At 36.9% G+C, this 25,892-nt stretch overlaps 1 protein-coding gene and 1 pseudogene across 39 annotated transcripts in view; one reads left to right on the top strand and one right to left on the bottom strand.

Moving 5' to 3' along the window:
* RIMS2 (regulating synaptic membrane exocytosis 2) overlaps nt 1–25,892 on the bottom strand; it is a 608,892-nt gene that overhangs the window by 202,223 nt on the left and 380,777 nt on the right. For 18 of the 39 annotated variants that reach the window (XM_059874473.1, XM_059874468.1, XM_059874484.1 and 15 more), the window contains 2 exons: nt 20,290–20,355; nt 51–230 (listed from right to left, as the gene is read on the bottom strand). The exons of 6 other annotated variants lie outside the window; for them this stretch is intronic. In XM_059874473.1, the coding sequence (XP_059730456.1) occupies nt 51–230; nt 20,290–20,355 (246 nt within the window). The remainder of the gene's footprint in view (nt 1–50; nt 231–20,289; nt 20,356–25,892) is intronic. 15 more of the 39 variants (XM_059874470.1, XM_059874476.1, XM_059874482.1 and 12 more) reach the window with 1 other exon arrangement.
* LOC132342239 (ragulator complex protein LAMTOR5-like) lies at nt 8,490–8,954 on the top strand (annotated as a pseudogene).

Raw genomic sequence — 25,892 nt, forward strand, 5'->3', positions numbered from 1 at the left:
ATGTGCTGGTGGGGCAAAGGGGAAGTTAGTCTGATTGATTTATCTTTCACCTCGATAAGGCAGGTGAAGGAGGGGCAGATCTTCCAGTCATTAATGAAGGCATCGACCTCATGAGGTTTGTATCAGGACGTTCAGTGGATCTGGAGCGGGTGGTGGTCCGCTCTAGGAGAGGCCGCTGTTCTGTTGATCTGGATCTGTGATATGGCTGTCTATCTGCTGCTTCACAATCCCTGAAACGTTAGTCAAAAAGCAGCTCAGTTGATCTTTAGTGCCTTTCTGCTATTTTGTTATGATGCATCAAACTGATTTTGAAAAAGGTAATTGTTTAAGATTATTGAGTATGGAAAAAAAAGTTCACTTCCCCAACATATGCTGCGTTAATTCTCACTAAACTCCGTAAGAATTCCTAAGGAACCAACATCTGCCTTTAATAGCAATTCCCAGTGAAGATAATAGGATTTGCTCTGTTATAATCAAAACAAAATTATCTGTTTTCCAAAATGAATTCCCTAAATGGAACATGTGAAATATGTGAAGTATTCTATTCAGAAAGAATTCAATGACTTCCCAACATTTGTAAAAGAGTAAAGAAAACCATAAAGGCACTAATTCTCAAGCTGCTAAGGCTGTTTATACTAATAAACAGTATACCAAGTAAAATTTAAAAAGGCTTTCAGCACAATTGTAGTATACTGATACATCTGAACGTTCAAATGACTGAATCCAAATGTTATGAGAAAACAGTGCAACTTTGCAGTCTGTAGCCATATTCAAACATAGTCCACAAGAAAAATCATTCTTCAGGAAACGGGTACACCAACCATTCTACATCGTTTATCTCATCACACTTTAACAATGCCAACCAATGCAATTCAGAATGAGCATTAATTGACTGAAATAATAACAGTCTGAAACAATGTGATTTCTTTGATGAGAAATAAATCCAACATCAAAATTTAAGCCTTCTTTAAAGAAGTATACTTAAGCAAGCTATCAGCACTAATTTTTGTATCCCTGGAGTCTAGCATAATGCTTTTACATCCAACATGCAATTTGTAAATGTTTCCTAAGATCAACCCACGATCTGCAGAATAGCCCCCAAAACAGTAGTTTTGATTCTAGAACTCCAAAGTATACCTCAAAAAAACTATTACCTCCCCATATAGTTGTAACAACAGTATTGGAAATGCTTATATATTATAAACACCAAAGAAAGCTTTAGTATCCCTCAAGACTAATGTACTAACGACTTCCACTTTACCTACAAATTCTCTCGATCTTATTTTTGATAATGAAAACTGCAAGTGCTTAAAGAAAAATAATATAAAGGACACAATTTTCCAAATGTAATTCATTACATGGCATACAATTTTGGACCAGCAGATATTAGATTAGGCTTCCCTGACAGCTCAATTGGTAAAGAATCTGCCTGCAATGCAGGAGACCCCAGTTTGATTCCTGGGTTGGGAAGATCTGCTGGAGAAGGGATAGGCTACCCACTCCAGTATTCTTGGGCTTCCCTTGTGGTTCAGCTGGTAAAGAATCCACCTGCAATGCAGGAGACCTAGGTTCAATCCCTGGGTTGGGAAGATCTCCTGGAGAAGGGAAAGGTTACCCACTCCAGTATTCTGGCCTGGAGAATTCCATGGACTATATAGTCCATAGGGTCGCAAAGAGTCGGACATGACTGAGCAACTTTCACTTAGATATTTAGACTTATGACTTTAGGAACTGAATAATAGATTTACTCTATAACATATTTTGTGATTATCTTACACTTTATATTCATATGGTAACATGAAGGCAAAAGATTTTTAAACTAGTTTTATGTTCATGTACTATAATATGATTGATTTCTTAAGATAAGTTTAGTATTTTTATATGTATATCCAAATATGTCAAAAAAGCTGTGTAAATACATACACAATATTCAATTACTTATCAAAGAGAGAAATGAAAAGGCAATTTGACAGGGTAAGAAATCATAATTCTATTTTTTCTTCCTGAAAGACTATTTTAGAGAGAACACTTCTCTTTAGAAATAAAAATGCTCAATGTCTATCAAATGTTGTTAGTATACATATCTTTGTATATCTTCAACACAATATATTTATATACTGCATGCGTGCTAATCCGCTTCAGTCATGTCCGACTCTTTGTGACCCTTAGACTGTAGCCTGCCAGGCTTCTCTGTCCATGGGATTCTCCAGGCAAGAGTACTGGAGTGGGTTGCCATGCTCTCCGCTAGGGGACCTTCCTGATCCAGGGATCGAACTCATGGTTCTATGCCTTCTGCACTGGCAGGTGGGTTCTTTACCACTAGTGCCACCTTGGAAGCCTAAATATATATTAATATGTATCTTAGATTCCTTAAACCTAGTTTTGAAAATACCAATCTTTACATTATTTTCATATTTCTTATTATCTGAAAATAACAATAATTTATTTCATTAAATAACATGTATTATGCAAAATCTAATTTATTCTGATTTCATTAGGCAATTTTTCCAAGTGGAAACTGAAATATTAGAATATACAATTTCACATCTTTGACACTATATTTTAATGATTGAAATATATAATTGTGAGTGAAATCTAGAGAATTATTTCAAATGTGTTGCTACATTCCATGTCCTTAAAAGAATACTATTATCTTTAAAATATTAATAAAGAAGTCACTCTTTAGGAAATATGCCTTAAAAAAAACTCTTTAGTAAAAAGTTGTATGAAGCTATAATCAGTGTTTTAAATTTTGCTTATATTTTTCTCACCATATTCATCAAAAGTATGAATTATGATTTCCATAAAAAATAAAAATGTTTAATAAGTGAAACATGAAAAGAACCATGGTAGAAGTTAGAAATGTATTGACATGCTCCACCACAATTAAGAAAGGGGAAAATCATCATATTTTAAACTTTGATAACACAGTAGAAGGTCAAGATAGACTTCTATTTCCACAAATGGCTAAAAATACGTCTTACTAGGTGAGAACTAAGATTATTGCTGAGAAAACTGAAAGCAGCAATGGTTAAGTCTCATATATAATACCCACTTTCATGGTAGGTTTTCTAAGGGATTGAGATATAAAACTCGACAGATCAGATCAGATCAGTCGCTCAGTCGTGTCCGACTCTTTGCGGCCCCATGAATCGCAGCACGCTAGGCCTCCCTGTCCATCACCAACTCCCAAAGTTCACTCAGACTCACGTCCATCGAGTCAGCGATGCCATCCAGCCATCTCATCCTCTGTCGTCCCCTTCTCTTCCTACCCCCAACCCCTCCCAGCATCAGAGTCTTCTCCAATGAGTCAACTCTTCGCATGAGGTGGCCAAAGTACTGGAGCTTCAGCTTTAGCATCATTTCTTCCAAAGAAATCCCAGGGCTGATCTCCTTCAGAATGGACTGGTTGGATCTCCTTGCAGTCCAAGGGTCTCTCAAGAGTCTTCTCCAACACCACAGTTCAAAAGCATCAATTCTTCGGCGCTCAGCCTTCTTCACAGTCCAACTCTCACATCCATACATGACCACTAGAAAAACCATAGCCTTGACTAGATGAACCTTTGTTGGCAAGGTAATGTCTCTGCTTTTGAATATGCTATCTAGGTTGGTCATAACTTTCCCTTCAAGGAGTAAGTGTCTTTTAATTTCATGGCTGCAGTCACCATCTGCAGTGATTTTGGAGCCCAGAAAAATAAAGTCTGACACTGTTTCCACTGTTTCCCCATCTATTTCCCATGAAGTGGTGGGACCAGATGCCATGATCTTCGTTTTCTGAATGTTGAGCTTTAAGCCACTTTCACTTTCATCAAGAGGCTTTTGAGTTCCTCTTCACTTTCTGCCATAAGGGTGGTGTCATCTGCATATCTGAGGTGATTGATACTTCTCCCAGTAATCTTGATTCCAGTTTGTGTTTCTTCCAGTCCAGCGTTTCTCATGATGTACTCTGTGTATAAGTTAAATAAACAGGGTGACAATATACAGCCTTGACAAACTCCTTTTCCTATTTGGAACCAGTCTGTTGTTCCATGTCCAGTTCTAACTGTTGCTTCCTGACCTGCATACAAATTTCTCAAGAGGCAGATCAGGTGGTCTGGTATTCCCATTTCTTTCAGAATTTTCCACAGTTTATTGTGATCTACACAGTCAAAGGCTTTGGCATAGTCAATAAAGCAGAAATAGATGTTTTTCTGGAACTCTCTTGCTTTTTCTATAATCCAGCGGATGTTGGCAATTTGATCTCTGATTCCTCTGCCTTTTCTAAAACCAGCTTGAACATCAGGAAGTTCACGGGTCACATATTGCTGAAGCCTGGCTTGGAGAATTTTGAGCATTACTTTACTAGCATGTGAGGTGAGTGCAATAGTGAGTTTTCATTTTATGGTGAAAGTGAAAGTGAAGTCACTCAGTCATGTCCGACTCTTTGCGACTCCACGGAATGCAGCCCACCAGGCTCCTCTGTCCACAGGATTCTCCAGGCAACAGTACCAGAGTGGGTTGCCATTTCCTTCTCCAGAGGATCTTCCTGACTCAGGGATCAAACCCAGGTCTCCTGCATTGTAGGTAGATGATTTACCATCATGTTGAATGACCATTTGCAAGGCATAAAGTATTTTAGTGCCTACCTGGGTTTCTGAATTTGGGGTCTGTATTTCAATATAAATAGTTTCCTTTGTAACCCTACCTATTTATTTTACTTTCTGCATTTCAAAATATTATTTGAAAAAGGGTAGACACAGATTTTATAAGATTGCCCGAAAGCAAGCCATATAAAACACCAGGAAACTCTCACCTGTAAATTTAAATTTTTGTTAGGTTAATAATTTGATTATCTTATAAAAGTGATTTAATATCTGTCATAACTCTATTTTTAGTTTACATTTTCTGGTATATATGCTTAAAATAGTTTAGAGTTTCTTAGAGTTTCTATGTGCCATTTACCTGGATAGATATGGATATAGTTCTGCTTATTTAGTGACTACTATTCTAAACTGCAAGCATTTGCACAGGATCCTCCACAGCTGAAGCTAATTCATGTTGACTGACAGTATTGTAACAAGACCTTGTATTGTATCAAGTCAGCTTTAAAATCATTTAATAGTATGTGCAGATTTTGATTTCTAAGGGGAAAATAATTTTATAATTATCTAGCAAAGTTGTCCATTTTCAATCATTTTCCCACTCATATAGTTGCTCTTAAAAATTTTTTTAAATTTTCAAGTATTTGGCACAGCTGTCTACTTATTTCACCATCCTTGTCACTTATTTCTCCCAGTCTCCAAGTACATGGAGTTATGCAGTGTCACAGAGAAGCATAGGCCAGTGAGCATTTTCTTTCATTTATATTCAACCATTGCAATAATGCAATTCCAGATCAACATAAACTCGATGTAGACTATCTCTTAAGTATGATAAAAAAAAATACCAAGATTACTAAAACAATGAAAAACAAACTGCACAATGCTTCAAAGTATTGTTCAGATATCAATGAAAATTGTCCTAGGACATAACTCAGGCCTTAGAATCTATGTTAAATCAGACAGATTTATTTTATATTTATATTGTAAAGATGTGGTAAGTAAATGTAATAGGGTTTCTTTCTCATAGGCTTACACAAAGTAAAGCTATTTAGGAATTATTTTTCTTCTTTATAAGGAAATAATTTCCTTGTAAGGTCGAAATCCTAATATTAAAAAAAAAAAATTTGGAGATATCTCCGAAGGACAAAAAGTATAATCTCAGATTTGGAGCAAGACATGACTTTCATAAATCTGTATTACATAATATAGCAAGCTGATTAACAGCAGCAGCATTATACTTTTCATTAAACACCTTCAATGTGTAGAGATTTTCTAAGCATTAACTACATAATTGAAGGAAGAAACAAGCACATTGTAGAATTTAAAAATGAGATATAGGGTAATTAATATGTTACATGCTGTATAATATATCAAGTAATTTAAAGCAATTATATAATTAAACTCTATAATTTTCTGGTACATCATATTGTGCGATGTATAAGTTTAACCTTTTAAAACCCAGTTTATATATTTTAGCATTGCTCCCAGAGTTAAGAGAATTGGAAGACCCAAAATACCATGGTAATAAATGAATATTTCTGAATATTTGTATCATGTGTATAAATAGAAATATTTTATTATTTTGGTGGAAGATAGATTAAATTTTCCTTGGACATGATAGATTTTTTATATCAGAACATTTCTGTTCAATTAAACATTAAATATGTATGTTAGTTAAAAGTAGATGAGGTTATAAAAAATAACAGTAATATCTAGAGTCAGCCAACTTAATAACAATCTAACATGTAAAAATGGTAATAATACACATATTGATGGGGAAAAAAACAAGACACTTTAATGTAGAAAAACATGTTACTATTACTCATAAACTTATTTTTATCATAAAAATAAAATGGTCCTTTATCTACAGAAGTATTATCATAAAACAGTCATTATTGTAAATAGCAAGAAGAAAAGATTATCGCAATTTTCTTAAGAAAACTAGGGACAAATACAATACTGAACAATAAAGATATATTAGTAAACATGCACACGCAAAAACATATAAAATATAAATGTTTGAGGATGTTTTGAGTATTTAAATAAGTATTCATAGTTATAATTCTCACTGTCACTTAATTTTTACTTTAAAAAACAACAGAAACAAAACCACAAACAAGCAAGGTTATTTACTCAGGAACAATTAAACACACAGTGAATTAATACATCTTTAAAATATGTATTTTTAAAGTCTTGAGAGATTATCACGTTCCATCTACAATATTCTTATTGTACTAAATAATTTTATTTTCAGTGGATGGTGAAGTATTAAAAGTGTTTTGTCAACTGTAAGAAATTCAAGCTATTTTGTCAAGGTATTAGCCCTATGGTTTCCTTTCCTAGGTCCTCAAAGAGTCCATAAAATAACAAACTTTTTAAAGATGCATAATGGTCATCTGAGTTAAATTCACCCATTCCAGTCCATTTTAGTTCACTGATTCCTAAAATGTTGATGTTCACTCTTGCCATCTCCCATTTGATTACTTCCAATTCGCTTTGATTCATGGACCTATCATTCCATGTTCCTAAGCAATATTGTTTTTTATAGCATTGGACTTTACTTCCATCACCGGTCACATCCACAACTGGGTGCTGTTTTTGCTTTGGCTCCATCTCTTCTTTCTTTCTGGAGTTATTTCTCCACTGATTTCCAGTAGCATACTGGGCACCTACTGACCTGGGGAGTTCATCTTTCAGTGTCCTATATTTTTCAGTTTTCATATTGTTCATGGGGTTTTCAAAGCAAGAATACTGAAGTGGTTTACCATTCCTTTCTCCAGTGGCCATGTTTTGTCAGAACTCTCCATGACCTGTCCGTCTTGGGTGGCCCTACATGGCATGGCTCATAGCTTCACTGAGTTAGACAAGGCTGTGGTCCACGTGATAAGATTGGTTAATTTTCTGTGATTGTGGTTTTCAGTCTGTTTGCCCTCTGATGGAGAAGGATAAGAGGCTTATAGAAGCTTCCTGATGGCAGAGACTGATTGAGGGGGAAAGTGGGTCTTGAAAGTTGGACTATAAAGAAAGCTGAGCGCTGAAGAATTGATGCTTTTGAACTGTGGTGTTGGAGAAGACTCCCTTGGACTGCAAGGATATCCAATCAGTCCGTCCTAAAGGAAATCAGTCCTGAATTCATTGGAAGGACTGACGCTAAAGCTGAAACTCCAATACTTTGACCACCTGATATGAAGAACTGACTCATTTGAAAAGATCCTGATGTTGGGAAAGATTGAAGGCGGGAGGAGAAGGGGACGGCAGAGGATCAGACGGTTGGATGGCATCACCGACTCAATGGACAGGAGCTTGAATAGGCTCCAGGAGTTGGTGATGGACGGGAGGCCTGGTGTGCTGCAGTCCATGGGGGTCACAAGGAGTCAGACACGAGGTGTGCTGCAGTCCACAGGGGTCACAAAGAGTCGGACACAACTGAGCAACTGAACTGAACTAAAGTTGTATCTCTGAAGAACCAAATTATGAATTGATATTGTTTGATAGGAGTAAATGTGATAAGGCATAGTCCTTACTCGAGAATATCTGAGTGTCGTGTTCAACACATTCATAGGTCAGCTTTGAACAATTCACTAGCATTCCTTTTGTTTTGCTAGTTTTACATGGATAGTGGAAGTTCCTCATATACACTGGTGCTTGCTGCCCTTCACTGCTACTTCATAATGTTAGTTCAAATCACATAGAATAGTGATTAGAAGACTGATTCATCCCCTCCCAAATACACAGACACACACACAGAACAAGAGGTGTGCACATTTTCAAGCATAATCCTCTTTGTCAGTCATGATATGATGTCTAACAGTCAAAAAAAAAATTACTGGAGACACCAACAAGCAAGAAAAACAAGGCCCACTGTCAAGAAACAAAGCCATCAACAGAGTCAAACTCAGATATCCACAGATGTTGGGACTATCAGGCAGGGAATTTAAAATATTGTATGACTGGTGTGTTAAAGACTATCTTAGAAAAGATGGAGAATATCTCTTGCATGAAAAGCTAGAGAAATATCAGCAGATAGATGAAGACTGTAAGAAATCAAATGGTAGACCTGTGGTGAAGAAGGATATGATGTGCTGTGGGGTCCTGGGCCTGGCAGACCGTGGGCAGTTGGAGGTGACTTTGGAGTAGCACTTGAAGGGCACAGTGAAGGATCCATCCATTGATGGAGTCCTGCTCACAGATTCACAAAGATTTAACCTGGCTTGCTGTGAGACCTAGTCAGATAAGCAGCCTAGCCCAGCAAGCAGCTAAGCTCACCTCTGACCCCACTGGTATTCCTGTGGTGTGTCTAGAATCAGACAATGGGAGTATCATTATCCAGAAAACATCAGCATCACAATGCTGTTGCACAAAATGACCTCCTGATATTTTGTATCAATCAGTTCTCCAGCAGCCTATCATAGGACTACAGACTGCCTTTGTTAATTATCTTAAAGAGTTTTTAAAGTTCAGTAGTTAGGCCTTTCATTTAATATGCATTGAACATTTTTCTATTAGCTTTACAGTAAGCACCTTTCAACATTTTATGGGATGACCTATCAAAATATTAATACAAAAAAGATTTTGCTTTGAAGCAACAGGTCTAGATTACTTTGTATATAGAATTTTCTTATGGTCAATAAATCTGGTTGGACAGGAAACACTAATCAAATGGAAATGTCAGAAATTATAGAAATTAGAATATGGCAAAATGTTGGAAAGTTTGAAGTTAGTTTATACAGATCTTAAATGTCTAGTTAAAAGGTTAAGATATGGTTTAATTTTCAATGACTGACCAAAAAGTTCTGAACAAAGGTAATATTTAAGTAATGAATTAAGAAGATGTCTTCAGGGGTAACATATGGAATAAATTAGAGTAGGAAGAGGCTGACTTGTAGAAAAAGGTTGGAAACAGAAGAAGGCATGGATGAGAAAAATAAACCACAATGTACAATATATGGAATTATACAAACATAATTTTAGGGCTAGAAGGAATCTCAGAAATTATTATTTTAAATTCCCTGCCTTATATTCCCAACATCTGTGCATCTCTGAGTTTGACTCTGTTGATTGCTTTGTTTCTTGCTGCTGCTGCTGCTGCTTGACAGTGGGTCAATCTCTCACATTTTTGAAATAAGCAAACTAAAGCTCACAGAAACTTGATAAAAGTCACACAATTTGTTATTTTTTGAGATGGAATTTGAATTGCTCTTTCTTGGTTCTAAAGCCTATTAACTTCTTTGGAAGCAAGGATAGAGTTTTCCCTACATGTAATGCTTGGCAAATTGCCATATGAATTAAGTGAAAGAAATGAATAAAGAAAGAAGCTGATATTCCCAGCTTCTAAAATGAAATGATGATATATTAACAGAAATAGAAGAATTCTTGAGAAGAAGGAGCCTAACTTCAGGTTTGGACCTAAATTTGTGAAGTGTTGCAATGATACTCTTCTATAGATATGTCAGATAAAGAAATCTGATAGTTTGAGAAGTCACTGTACTATATTAATACTTCACTGTTCATTGATTCACTAATTCTTTTAAAGGTATTTATTGTATGCATGTCATGTGCCAGGCATTATACTAGGTATTAGAAGTTCTGGACAAAGTCATAAAGATGACAGAATGTAGGATAACATACGGTCAAGAAGTTGAGAACGTGAGAAGTAGGAATAAAGTGAAGGAAACAGAAGAGCAGTCAAGGGGTAGAACGAGAATCAGGAGAGTTACTGTATTAGAGAGGCTAAAAAGATTAATAATGGCAGACACAAGGACATAACAAGGATAAAAGTGTAAAAAGATACAGCAAATGATAACCATGGAAAAAATCATTTAAAACAAATTGCTGGAAATAGATGTCAAACTGTAGAGGGTTAAAGCTTGGTAGCTGATGAAGCGGAGAAGGTGAAGGCACCCCACTCCAGTACTCTTGCCTGGAAAATCCCATGGACGGAGGAGCCTGGTGGGCTGCAGTCCATGGGGTCACGAAGAGTCGGACATGACTGAGAGACTTCCTTTTCACTTTTCACTGTCATGCATTGGAGAAGGAAATGGCAACCCACTCCAGTGTTCTTGCCTGGAGAATCCCAGGGACAGGGGAGCCTGGTGGGCTGCTGTCTATGGGGTCCCACAGAGTCGGACACAACTGAAGCTACTTAGCAGCAGCAGCTGATGAAGAAGCGGGGAAAGCATATGTGAAAATACATAGTCAAGAAACATGACCTAAGTAAGAGAGAGAAATCAACCATTCTCTAGGGAGCTTGAAGGTGTGGCAGATTAGAAAGAAGATATACTATTAAGGAGATATCAACATGTCTCTTTAACAACAATTTGAGGAAAAACAAAATGAGTAAAATAAGAAAGACTGAAATGTAAGAGAAATAAGACATAATTAACAGAAGTAAATTTCAGAGAAATTAAGAATAGTTATAGTCAGAAACACAAATAGATTACTTGTAATGTAATAGAAGATCACTTTCCTCTTAGACAGGCTTCTAAGAGGAAAGGAGAAAGTTGGTAACAATGCAAAGAAATTATGGCAAAAAGATGAGGAGGTAGATCAGGAAGTGTGAATTAGTTGGATTTGATCAAATTCATTAAGGGTTCTCAGTACTACTTCTCAGGGCATCTACGGGAAAACACTCTGTATTTCACACAAGAATCTCATCCTCCTGTGACTCCACTAGTTTTGTGAGAAAAAAGTGTGAAAGTGTTACTCGTTCAGTCATGTTTGACTCTCTGTGACCCCATGGACTATAGCCCACCAAGCTCCTCTGTTCATGTAATTCTCCAGCCAAAAAAACTGGAGTGGGTAGCCATTCTCTTCTCCAGGGGATCTTCCCAATCTAGGGATTCAACGTGGGTCTCTTGCACTGCAGGCAGATTCTTTACTTTCTGAGTCACCAGGGAAGCCCTTTTTTGAGTTTTGTGAGAATGCTTTCTCTGACTTGGGTCCTCATCATGACCCCAAATACCTTAAGATAAGACCACTCGCTGCCTCTCTCCAAACGTGATGGCATTTCACAGTACTACTCTAGCCCCAAGTCAGACCCTTCCCAGAACCTTACTCCATTCTGGCACCAAAACAACTTAGGATACATTTAGATGTCTTAGGTACATCACTTCTATTTAAGCATCTTATTTGTATAATTCTTAGTATCAAGTACAGAGAAAGCCCAGTTGTCCCTTGACAGCTTCTTCTAAATTCTTCATTTCCTCTATTATCTTCCGTACCATTTTAATTTTCTTTATTCTCTTAGCTGTATTTTCAAGAATCTTCATCTATTGTTAACTAACTTCCTTATGTCATCAGCTTTTCTGCAGAATAGTTTCTGCATATCCCTATCTCAAATAGCACTTAGCTCAACCCTGCAGATTCTCCTTCCAGGGTAACTCTCACCTGCAGAAGCTACTTATTCTTTCACATTTCATAGTCCATGGATTCAGGAGAGACTGGCTCCCTGGAGACACTCTGGCCATGTTCTTCCACTGTAATATACATGTCCTTATTTCTATCAAGGATGCCACTTGGCTGTAAGATCCATTATTAACTCAGGTCGCTAATAACTATCAACTTCCTGTCAATATCCCTTAGTCATTGATTATTTGGGGAATTTTTATCAGCCATTTTCTTTAGATAAATTCTATGGTGATTCCAGGAGATTTCAATGTACATGCAGGAAATCGTTCAATAATCTTGAACCATAATTCTTTGAAATGTCAATAAGCCTCACTTTTCCCCTGCATCAGCACTCCTTTCTGGGGAAATACGGTGAATCTTAGAATCCAGTGAAACTAGTCAAACCCTAAAATACTAAACTCTAATATCAAACTGATGACAATCATTAATTATTTCAGGTGTTTTATAATCTCACTTCCACTTTTCTTGATCTCCATTTGACACTTCATTCCATGAACCTACCAATTTCTGTCAGAATATAGTACCTCTTTACTTTTCTTCCTTCCTTACCCATCTTAGACTCTATGATTGATCATCTGAACCATTTCTATAACAACAGATTCCCTTCTATCCCAAATCTTCCAAACAGTCATCAAAACCCTAAAATTGGTTCAATGCCATAATGATTTTTCTATATTTAGGCAACTGGATATTTCTTAAGCAAAGCATGCATTCATACAGGTTCAGTTCAGTTCAGTTCAGTCGTGTCCGACTCTTTGCAACCCCATGAATCGCAGCACGCCAGGCCTCCCTGTCTATCACCAGCTCCTGGAGTTTACTCAGACTCACATCCATCGAGTCAGTGATGCCATCCAGCCATCTCATCCTCCGTCGTCCCTTTCTCCTCCTGCCCCCAATCCCTCCCAGCATCAGAGTCTTTTCCAATGAGTCAACTCTTCGCATGAGGTGGCCAAAGTACTGGAGTTTCAGCTTTAGCATCATTCCTTCCAAAGAACACCCAGGGTTGATCTCCTTTAGAATGGACTGGTTGGATCTCCTTGCCGTCCAAGGGACTCTCAAGAGTCTTCTCCAACACCACAGTTCAAAAGCATCAATTCCTCGGTGCTCAGCTTTCTTCACAGTCCAACTCTCACATCCATACATGACCACTGGAAAAACCATAGCCTTGACTAGATGGACCTTTGTTGGCAAAGTAATGTCTCTGCTTTTCAATATGCTATCTAGGTTGGTCACAACTTTTCTTCCAAGGAGTAAGTGTCTTTTAATTTCATGGCTGCAGTCACCATCTGCAGTGATTTTGGAGCCCCAAAAGATAAAGTCTGACACTGTTTCCACATCTATTTTTCATGAAGTGATGGGACCAGATGCCATGATCTTTGTTTTCTGAATGTTGAGCTTTAAGCCAACTTTTTCACTCTCCTCTTTCACTTTCATCAAGAGGCTTTTCAGTTCCTCTTCACTTTCTGCCATAAGGGTGGTGTCATCTGCATATCTGAGGTGATTGATATTTCTCCCGGCAATCTTGATTCCAGCTTGTGCTTCTTCCAGACCAGCGTTTCTCATGATGTACTCTGTGTATAAGTTAAATAAGCAGGGTGACAATATACAGCCTTGACATACTCCTTTTCCTATTTGGAACCAGTCTGTTGTTCCATGTCCAGTTCTAACTGTTGCTTGCTGACCTGCATACAGGTTTCTCAAGAGACAGGTCAGGTGGTCTGGTATTCCCATCTCTTTCAGAATTTTCCACAGTTTATTGTGATCCTAGGCTTTGGCATAGTCAATAAAGCAGAAGTAGATGTTCTCCTGGAACTCTCTTGCTTTTTCGATGATCCACAGATGTTGGCAATTTGATCTCTGGTTCCTCTGCCTTTTTTAAAACCAGCTTGAACATCTGGAAGTTCACGGTTCACGTATTGCTGAAGCCTGGCTTGGAGAATTTTGAGCATTACTTTACTAGCGTGTGAGATGAGTGCAATTGTGGGGTAGTTTGAGCATTAGCACTTTGCAAATTCATAGTTTCTAACATCTGCTGTGGTGGTATCATTAGCAATTTTTCTACTTATATTTAATCAGTTCCCATCAGTTTTTATACAATGAATATTAAAACTTTCTCATTTTCAATTAAACATCATATTCAACCTTCGGGAATTTGTCTCAAAAATAACCATATAATCTCAATTATAGCAGCAACAAAATTGAGGTTATCAAATATAATTACCTTCGATTAACATCCTTTAAAAATTTACTTAGTTCCAACTCTGTCATCTATTTCCCTCCTGTCTCAATGGTAAATAAGAACTTTTTATATTTAGAAACTCCATCTGTGTGGTTAGCCCCACACACTGCTCTAAGACTTTTCTTCTAGTCATCCTTTCTTTTTCCCTTTTTTCAACCTATTCTTTTTTCCCCAAAGGATTTTTTCCTCCAAGCCTATAACATAAGATGTATTTCTTACTCTGAAAGAAAGAAACCTAGTCTGACATCATATGCCCCTACCCAATATTTCTCCACACTCCTTTGATGTATTTATTATCTTCCAATCACATGATGTATTTATTATCCCCCAATCATGCCTCAGGCCCTGCAATCTGCTTTTCTCCTCTCATCATCTTTCCAAAATCACCTGAGTTGGAATCATCAATGACTTCTTCCTTGACAAATCTAATGGTATTTTTCATATACCTTTACTTTCATTTATTTTTACTGTTGATATTATCTCTTCCTTCTTCAAATTATTTTTTTAAGCTCTGTTCTTCTTACTTTTCTATTCTTCCATCACTATGTCCTTCAGAAGCTTCTCTTTCTCTGTCAATTTTCCATGGCAGAGGAAAACTCCTGGGCCTTCATTTGATGGGTAGTATCTCTGGCTGATTTCACTTTCATTTTTGTAGCTACTTTCCACGAGTAGTAAATTTACTCCTAAATGATTATACATAGCCTAAACTTCTTTAAGCTTTAAAATTATTTAATTTACTTCTTGCTAGAAGCTTCCCCCACCCTTCTCAATAATTCTAAAACCGAACTTGTCTCTCAACTAAACTGATTCCTCTCCGAACAATTCCCCCATCTCTGTTAAGGTACCACATGCACCCAGTTACTCAGCCAATAAAACTGGAATGTTTCTTGACTCTTGGCTTCCCCTCAACATCCAAATCTGATTATTTACCAGGTAATATTGAATTTAATTGATTGGCTCTCATCATTTATCTCTCCAGCCACTACCTTACTTAGTTCAGACCCTCAAAGAGCTTTTGTTGTCCTGCTGCTGCTGCTGCTGCTGCTGCTGCTGCTAAGTCGCTTCAGTCGTGTCCAACTCTGTGCGACCCCATAGATGGCAGCCCACCAGGCTTCCCCGTCCCTGGGATTCTCCAGGCAAGAACACTGGAGTGGGTTGCCATTTCCTAGACCAAGGCAAATACCTCAGTATGTGTTTTTCTTTTTCATACACTTTTCTCTCATCAACCATCCCCATAGTCTCTAGAGTGAATAAATGTACTACAGCCATCCTGAAACTAAAACTCTTCAAAGCGCTTCTATCACAGTCTTAGATTTAAGTTCCTTAACAGAGGATACAAGATTATTCATAATCGGGACTATCTTTATCATTACAGATTCATCCCTTGCTATTCCCTGCCTTGTAGTGAATGCTCCAACAGCACTAAAACACAGTGTTTATTACTCCAGTAATTTTGCTTATGCATACATGCATGCTAAATTGCTTCAGTCGTGTCCGACCCTTTGCAACTCTATGGACTGTAGCCCGCCAGGCTCCTCTGTCCATGGGATTCTCCAGGCAAGAATACTGGAGTGGGTTTCCATGCCCTCTTCCAGGGGATCTTCCCAACCCAGGGATCGAATCTATGTCTCTTTTGTCTCCTGCACTGGCAGGCAGGTTGGGAAGCCCAACTTTGCTCATACATTTCTTTAAAATTTCACCAAGATCCTACCTTACTCTACCTAAATATTTCTAATTCTTCCTTTAAGATATAGCCCACCTATTATCTCCTCCATCACATCTTTATGCAAAATGCCATGTCCACCATCAATGTTAGTAGTTCCTTAATATGCTATGTAGCTTTGCATGTGTGCATGCTACATCACTTCAGTCGTGTCTGATTCTGACTCTTTGTGATTCCATGGACCGTAGCCCACCAGGTTCTTCTGCCCATGGGAGTCTCTAGGCAAGAATACTGGAGTGCATTGCCATGCCCTCCTCCAGGGAATCTTCCCAGTCCAGGGGTTGAACTTGCATCTCTTACATCTCCTGCATTCGTAGGTGGGTTCTTTACCACTTGCACCACCTGGGAAACCCCATGTATAGCTTTAAGTAAAGATAAATACTTGGGGGGAAAGTAAGATATGAGGATAGATTTTAAAACATAAAAGATATATTTATTGAAATAAAGGATATATCTTAGAGGGATATCAGTAAAAGGTAACATGATATCCATTCCAAATATGTTTGTTTAAATTTTGAATGTGTTTTAAAATATGCAATGATCAAAGATAATTTTGCCCTGGTCAGTGTAACTTGTCCAGAGGAAAAAAGTCGTGATCCCTAATATTAGTTAAATATTTGTTCCCTGAAGTGATATAAAAGAAGTTTAGCAAACATTAAGCTTCTATTCATCTGTTCCAAAGAGACAGCATGCTGCTGCTGCTGCTGCTAAGTCGCTTCAGTCGTGTCCGACTCTGTGAGACCCCATAGACGAAAGCCCACCAGGCTCCCCCGTCCCTGGGATTCTCCAGGCAAGAACACTGGAGTGGGTTGCCATTTCCTTCTCCAATGCATGAATGAAAGTGAAAAGTGAAAGTGAAATCGCTCAGTCGTGTCTGACTCTTTGAGACCCCATGGGCTGCAGCCTACCAGGCTCCTCCGTCCATGGGATTTTCCAGGCAAGAGTACTGGAGTGGGGTGCCATTGCCTTCTCCGAAGAGACAGCATACATAATATCTTATTTTACAAATGTGAAGTAGAGAGGCCAGTGGTTCTGATTCTTCACATATTGAGGATGCCATGTTGAGTTAACTATTATACATTTATTCCATTCAGAAAATTCCAGATTTTATATAGCCAAACAGTGGTCCACTTGGAACTATTAACACATATTTATTCACAGAAGGGGAATTCCCAGACCATGACAGTAAATGCCACCTTGAAATATAGACTGGGAAACTGAATGCTTAGAAAGTTGGTGCCAATTTCTTTTTATTCTTTTCACAATCCTCAATAAAGAGGTCACTTTTCCTTTGGATGTTCAGTCATTTTTTTCTTCAGTAGGTAATTAGAGAGAACTTGGATAATTTAGATCAAAACCATCTGTCAAGAAAGAGATTACTCCAGACTTGGACTTCGTCAAAAATGTAAAAGAAGAACAATGAAGCAAGGCAACTGAACTGAGGATGTTTCCAAGAAAGGATTCAACCTCCAAATATGTAAGTAAAGTGGAGGCAAATTGGGAAAGGTAAAGGGTGGATAAAAACAGAGTGGATAAAAGAATCAGCGAGTTAACAGTAACTCAGTGAAAGAATAAGAAAGAACCATGTGTAGTTATTGTCCAAGACTGAAGCATTTGCAATAACTATAAATGGAAAGTAATCTTTAAAAGTTATATAAAAAATTAATTTAAAAAAAATTTCACAGGTAGAACAGTTTCAAGTGATGATAATATTCAGAGCATGGCCATGGGAGTGAGTAACTAAAGCAGAACTGAGAGTAAAGCTCACTAACTCCAATTTGAGATACTCCAGGAAGTGAGTGGGTGTTAAATAGATCATTCAGGTGAATGCTAACATTGCCAGGAGAAGGAAATGGAAAACTACTCCAGGATTCTTGCCTGAAGAATCCCAAGGACAGAGAAGCCTGGCGGATTACAGTCCATGGGGTTGAGAAGTGTTGGACATGACTGAGTGCACACACACACAACATCATTCAGGTACATGGCAGGAATTATGATAAAGAGGGAGACTAAAGCCACATGCTAAAATCTTCAGTAAATAAAATAGTATAATCAAGAAGTCAACAGATGATATCAACATGTAAGGGAAATGCATGGCTGTGTTCAGCTGCAATATGTACAAAAGTACAGGGGTTAAACAAGATGCATTAAACATTATGGTAATAAATAAAGGAGAAGGGATAGCTGACTAGAAGAGTTTTTGTATCTTCAATAATCCCCAGAATCTCATAGTGGACTAAAATGGGAATCAGAAGAACTAAGTAACTCAGAAAGTTAGGAGAGAGAAATCAATGATCAAAGTCACTTAAAAAAAAAACAAAAAACAAATGAAGGAAATGTTAAGCTGAAAATTCAATACAGCCTTTACTATTTCTGTGGAATACAATAGGAATGCAATAGGCAAGAAGCCTAGAGGTAGATGAAGGAATATTAACTATATATTCTGGTTCTTGGTATGGGTAGTAGATTCCTAAATGTTTATTTTACTACTATGCTTTGAAACATGCAGACATGCTTTTGTATGAATCAAACTAATAATAATAAAAGATAATATTATTGAAAGCAACTAAAGAACTGCATTCTTACAATGTCTATCCAATTTTTCCAGAGTAAGTATACACTAGACTCACAAATTTGAATCATTTAAGTGACAACAAATCTTAGAGTAAGTTATTTGACAATTTGTTTTCTAAAACTGATTTTCCTGTGTTTTCCTTTAATATAAACATCAGTGATATTGTGGGCCCTGACCACAAACTAAATTGTGGTACAAAAGACAATTCAGAAATCTCTCTTTCAAAATAGCCCAGCTAGGCTGAGGTTGAGAAAATGAGTAAGAATATGAAATTGATAATCAACCTAGAGCTGTTCAAGGACTGGCTCTATCTATGTCGGTTCACTGAAAGAATAAATAATATGAAGCAATCTACTTATTGATAACTAAGGAAAACATAGGGCATAAAAAAACTAATGTGATGCATGATTTTAATTTATGTTTAAGTGGAAGGATACCGGCATAAGAATTCCATAGTCAATAATATCTCATTCATGCCACCCACCTTCAAAAAGGTCTTACCCAATTATAAGGATAGGTATATAACTATTTTTCACACTTTTGTAAGATAAATGTATAACCATTGCAGCCAAAAAAGAGTTTGAAAGTAATATACAGCAATAAGAAAGATGACAAACACTAACAATAAAAAAACAAAAGCTATTTAGTATTGAAGCAAAATAATAGAAAAAGAGACTAAGAAATGTAAAGAAAACATAGCAATAACCACTACCGTATAGTAGCCTTGAAGGCACTAAATTTCAGATACACGTACAGAAAGACATCACAAAACTTGAATTATTAGGAATTTACTGTTGATACTATCTCTTATGTTTCCTTCCATATTTGTCTAAATGAATTCAATCTTAGGTATTTACCCACTAGTTTCAATTATTTTTTCTAAGCTCTTTCATTATCAACTCTCAATTAACTAAACTAATAGGATAAAAGTGGCCACAAAGAACCCAAATCACTCTGAAACTATAGTGAGAGTGAGTACAGCACATTAATTCCCTATCTGTATAGCTGAACCCACAACCACATTATCATTGCTGTTCTTTTCTCTGCCTACAGGGCCTCAAAATGTTGTCACTGAACTGGCTCAAATCCCTACAGCTATGTTTAGCCTTGAGAAATTGCAAGCTTTAGAGACCTTCTTTCCCTCCTAGATTTCCTTCTGGGAACAACTAGAGAGGTAATCCTCCTTTCTGTTAAATGCCAGGCAATTTATATTTTTCTTCAATACAAGGAGAATGGTGGGAGAGTAGAAAAGAACAAGGATGTTCTCACAAACTCAGTATTCTCCAGGGATCCAGATTCATCTACTATAACCAATGAGTAGATCACAGAAACCCTTGATAAAGTAACTGTAAACCTGAGTTCAGCCTCATAAACCTCTGTTCAATCTAAGCATTTTTCAAAGGCTGATTTGGAGAGAGGTAGAAGTGGGTTGTTATCAACTAGTGCTGTCTGGATATCTGATTATGAACTCTCCAGAGGAAGATGAGCTGTCAACTGTATTAATCTTTAAAAATATTGTTATTCTACTTTTCCATGTAATGATTCAAAAGCAATTTCTGGTGAATTACATTTTTAGAATCATCACAGAGATGACCCCAGCCCAATACAATTAAATTGTTTATATATGCTTTATTTTCTACTTTTTACAAGGATAATATTTCATCAATAACTACAAACATATATATATATAAAATAGAAGTGAGTTAATATCAATAGACAGGCACATGCAATTCTACAAACAGACTCAATTGTAAGAAAAAAATACCTGCCATCCCTGTGATGATGTTCAACGCTCTGACTGTATCTGGAGCGAGGTAGAGTAAGAAAATGACTGCAAGCATGGCAGAAACAAGAATATAAATGAGACTCAGGAAAGAAATGAAGACGGTATCGTTTAATTTTTAAAAGTGAGATTCAAAAAAGATAAGCAGAGAGCAAGCAAAGCAAATGAAAGTCGTTACTGGAAAGTTTGCTCCTTCTTCCCAATGTCCATTGTAATACGGCAGTGCTAAAGGTTAAAATGGTCTAAATATTCTAAAACAAAACACAACAGAATGTAACGAATTGAGATTTAAACAAATAATATTTAAAAATAAAACCTTATTGATTACCACAAACATCTTCAGCATCATCTATAAAATGTATTATAATATAGATGCTTCCTCATTTTGGGGGAGGAAAGGCAGGGAAAGAAAAATAATAAAATAACCAGAAAGCTTGAGAAGAAAATATTAAAAGAGATAATTTCTAATAGTTATCACACTTAGGGGATTTCATAAGGCAATGATTTCTTTTACAGTCATTACTAATTAAAAGTAACTGAAAGAGTTTATAAAATTTCATTTAGTAGGGAACAAACTGAATACTTCATTTGAATATTGCTTTATTTTAATATTACTTTATTTTGAATACTAATTATTTGAAATTAGTTTATTCGAATATTAATTTTATTTTTTAAATGTATTGGATGCTATTCCATTTTCCAGTCACTGTTCATTACATGCTATTGATTCTGCTGCACTTCATGCCTCATGACTTACCATAAGCCATCAAAGCAGTACATTTTCATTTTTACCCCTCTGTAGCTGATTCTCTTATTTCCATAGCACTAATATAATTTAAAAAAAATTTTAATCTTTCATGTCAAAACACTTAATTTTGGCAGATTATCATTACGCTTCAGTAAAAAATGGAAACTCACCTTGATCTCTCTCAACATCTCTAAAGAGGACATATACATTTGTATCTTCACTTGTCCTATTCTTCTCCAAAAAAGGAATAAAATTCCTCTACTTGTAATCCTACTTCCCATATGGCCTTGCTTCATTCATTTTTGTCTCATGCCTTCCCTTCCACAATCACATTTAATTCTCAAAATAAAAACTTCAACAACTTTGCCTTCCTCTCTCTTTTTTCATCAAAAAACATCTTTTAGATGTATCTACAATTCTTGCTATCACATTCTCACTTTTCAGTCATGCTTAAAGTTTACTGTAATTTGACTTCTGCCTCTACTATTCTCTTCAAGGTATTCTGTGAGTTTTATCTGTGAAATTCTAAAAAATCCTTTAATTTCTTCTTGATCTTCATTATGCTCCATTTATCTATGGCTTTAGACACTGATTTTCAACCTCTATTTCTTGACACTCCTCTTGGTTTTTGAAACACTATTCTCTCAGGCTATTACAAATTTGTGTGTGAGCTCAGTTAGTGTAGCCTGCCAGGCTGCTCTGTCCATGGAAATTTCCAGGCAAGAATACTGGAGTGGGTTGCATTTCGTCTTCCAGGGGATCTTCCCAACCCAGGGATCGAACCCTTGACTCTTGAGTCTCTTCCATTGGCAGCTGGATTCTTTAATAGTGTCTATTAACACTTAACTATGTGCCACATACTCCATTTAAGTTTTGTCTATGTCTCACTACTCATAACAACCCTTCGAGACAGGGTCTAGTACTCCCACAGTCAGAGAAAACTGGTTGTGAGTGCTTGCACACAACTGTAAAGTAAGGAGCACAACTGGCTTTTAAACTCAGGGCTTCCTTTAGCCAAAACATAGGCTCTTAACATGTACACATTGGCCTGGTCTCCTGCCTACTAACTGTTTCCTTATCCATTTCACTTACTGATTCCCTTTCTTTTATTCCTCAGAGGCAGTGGTTTCCCAAGATTTTTCCTTGACTTTCTTCATACTCAAACACATTCTTTCTGGATAATACTATTTGTTTTTATAGTGTAAATTCTCACTTTGGTTTAACCTTGATTTTTCTTTGGGTTTCACATTTCCAGCAGCTTCCTGAGATCTCCACATGGCTGCTTGAGTGTCACGTAAGCATTTCAGAAAAACACATGCTAATTGTGAGATGTGTAAGACATTGGCCAATTTGAACATCTGGAGCTGCAACTGTAAGTAAGACAGCTGGAGAAGTAGCTTTCCAACATTCTTTTTAAGCAGAAGACCATTTGTTTTTTCATACAAAATTCATGTCAAACCAATATTTAGGAATCCAATAAAATCAGAATGGCACTGTCTACAGAGGGAGGACGAAGCCTAGATCCTGCCCATTTGGCCTCATCCTTACCTCCCAGAGCAGTCCTTCACATATCTTTAGAATCTAGAACCCTATCATTTTAAAGGGCCTCCTAGTAGTTAACTATAATTCTTTAATCCTCTTTGGAATTTAATATAACACTTCAGCTATTTGTTTTCTTGTAATCTCAGTTTCAACTGAGAATTTAAATATTTAATAAACCAAGCTATAAAGTCTCAAAATTTAACTTATCCATTTTCCCTATTTTCTACATTCAACTGATTTATAACCATTGCTTATTCTAATCCCTAAATAACTCAGGTTTATCCCTTGTTATCCTTTTTTACTGCCACTATCAGTTCATTCAGTCGCTCAGTCGTGTCCGACTCTTTGCGACCCCATGAATCGCAGCACACCAGGCCTCCCTGTCCATCACCAACTCCCAGAGTTCACTCAGACTCACATCCATCAAGTCAGTGATGCCATCCAGCCAATTCATCCTCTGTCGTCCTCTTCTCCTCCTGCCCTCAATCCCTCCCAGCATCAGAGTCTTTTCCAATGAGTCAACTCTTCGCATCAGGTGGCCAAAGTACTGGAGTTTCAGCTTTAGCATCAGTCCTTCCAAAGAACACCTAGGGCTGATCTCCTTCAGAATGGACTGGTTGGATCTCCTTGCAGTCCAAGGGACTCTCAGGAGTCTTCTCCAACACCACAGTTCAAAAGCATCAATTCCTCGGTGCTCAGCTTTCTTCACAGTCCAACTCTCACATCCATACATGACCACTGGAAAAACCATAGCCTTGACTAGATGGACCTTTGTTGGCAAAGTAATGTCTCTGCTTTTCAATATGCTATCTAGGTTGGCCATAACTTTTCTTCCAAGCAGTAAGCGTCTTTTAATTTCATGGCTGCAGTCACCATCTGCAGTAATTTTGGAGCCCAAAAAGATAAAGTCTGACACCGTTTCCACTGTTTCCCCATCTATTTCCCATGAAGTGACGGGACCAGATGCCATGATCTTAGTTTTCTGAATGTTGAGCTTTAAGCCAACTTTTTCACTCTCCACTTTCACTTTCATCATTTCTAAGCTACATTCAATCTTCATCTCCTATTACTTCTCTTTTCCCATACCATGACTTTTTATCTAGGTTCAGCAGACTAAGATTGTCTAAATACATTCCATACTTTCCTGACTTTCAGACTAAGTTCATGCTCAACACTCATGCTCCACAGTCTGCCAAGAATGTCCTGTCCATCATCCCTCTCTGTCTCCACTTCATTGCCTTTCAAAATTCTACTAATTTTTAAAGTCCAACTTCTCTTGGAAGCTCTTTCCAATAGATTCAAGCAGGTCCTTTCCTCTCCAATCTGTTCTAATACTATTATGCTTAGGCCTCGTGGTCTTTTACGTTTTATAACTAGTTACTATATTGTATAATTACTTGCTATAATCAATTGGATCACGTGCTTATCTAGACCAGCATAATGCCTACTCTAAATCTTTGTGCAGAACGCCTAACCCACTCAATAAATATATTTTGAGTTGAACTCAAAAGTAAAGCAGAATTATGATCTTTTCATGTGGAACCTACTGTTTAAAGACAGCAGTCATTCATATAATCCCAGAAACACTCTAGAGCTGTAAACAAAAGATTAAAAACCTATGCAGTATAAGAAATAAGGAAAACAGTATCAAAAAGATTTTTCTGGCTTTACAAAGAGTAGAAAGAATACCCAACAGTAGTGATGTTGGGATTTACTGCATTAAAAAGGAATAGACTGTCTCTGAAAATTACTTAAGGGTAACAAAAATGTATAAAATTCAAAGCTGTTAAAATTTTCATATTCATAGAGCACATATATATATAATCACCCAACTTTTAATATTTTCCTTGAGAAGCTTATAATTAATTTCATCTCTGTAAAGCCAAAGAAAACACTATACAGGAATCATCATCATCACGCAACAGTTTGTTTTATTTCCCTTTTTGTGATGGTCAATTTTATGTATCAACTTAACTGGCCAAGGGGTGCTCACCTTAAACATTATTTCTGGGAATGTATGTAAAGGTGTCTCTGGATGAGATTCTCATTTGATTCAGTGGAATCAGTACATTGCCCACTCCAGTGTGGGTGGACATCAGGCATGAGCTTGACGTCTCATAGCTCTCTGGCCCTCTGACTGAGATTGATTAATGCACCACCGGCTCACCCGGTTCTCAGGCCTTGTACTCTGACTGAATTATACTACCATTTCACAAGTCTCCAGCATGCAAAAAGCAGACGGTAGATCTTTTCAGGTTGTATAATCATGTGAGCCAATTCCTCATAATAAATCTATCACCTATCTATATATTTATCTATCTATCTATTATCAATCTCTCTCTATCCAGCCTAACAATTCTGTTTCTCTGGAGAACAGTGACTATATGCTTTTCCATAGACATGTTATACCTCTTAACATAATCTGGTCATGATTCCCCTTGGAGTAATAGTATAAAAATGCATCTGTGAATATTACAGTAATTACCCATACTATTTTAGTAAGTCCCCTAAAATTCACCTAAGATACAGAATCATTTGCTGCATCCACTTACAGAAATTTAAAAACATTTTATTTATACTTATCCATTAAAGCATGCTTACTTTTCTCCCCAAATTAATGGACAGTATAAAACCTATGCAATAAATAATGTCCTAAATGTAAATGACGAGTTAAAGTAAGTTATTTTAAATATTGCATTTAATCCAATTTGTTTGAAAATTTTAAAAAATTGAGCAGAACTTTAACTCATTGCAAAATAATAAAACAGGAAACCAAAACATGACTCAATTTTTTTTTTTTTGGTCTAACCCCCTTTACTTCTTTAAAAAAATTACATTTATTTATTTTTAATTGAAGGATAATTGCTCTACAATATTGTGTTGGTTTTTGCCACACTTCAGCATGAATCAACCATAGGTCTACCTATGTTCCCTCCCTTTTGAACCTCCCTCCCACCCCTCTAGGTTGTTACGGAACCCCAGTTTGAGTTACCTGAGTCACAGCAAATTTCCATTGGCTATAAATTTTACATATGGTAATGTACGTATTTCCATGTTATGCTCTCCATACATCCCACCCTCTCCTTCCTCCCACCACACCCGTGTCCATAAGTCTGTTCTCTATGTCTGTGTCTCCATTGCTGCTCTGCAAATAGGTTAAACAGTACTGTCTTTCTAGACTCAGTATATATGCATTGATATACAATATTTGTTTTTATCTTTCTGACTTACTTCACTCTGTATAATAGGCTTAGAACTAACTGAACTGTGTTCCTTTTTATGGCTGAGTAATATA

The sequence above is a fragment of the Bos taurus genome, chromosome 14 (assembly GCF_002263795.3).
Source record: "Bos taurus isolate L1 Dominette 01449 registration number 42190680 breed Hereford chromosome 14, ARS-UCD2.0, whole genome shotgun sequence".
Lineage (NCBI taxonomy): Eukaryota > Metazoa > Chordata > Mammalia > Artiodactyla > Bovidae > Bos > Bos taurus.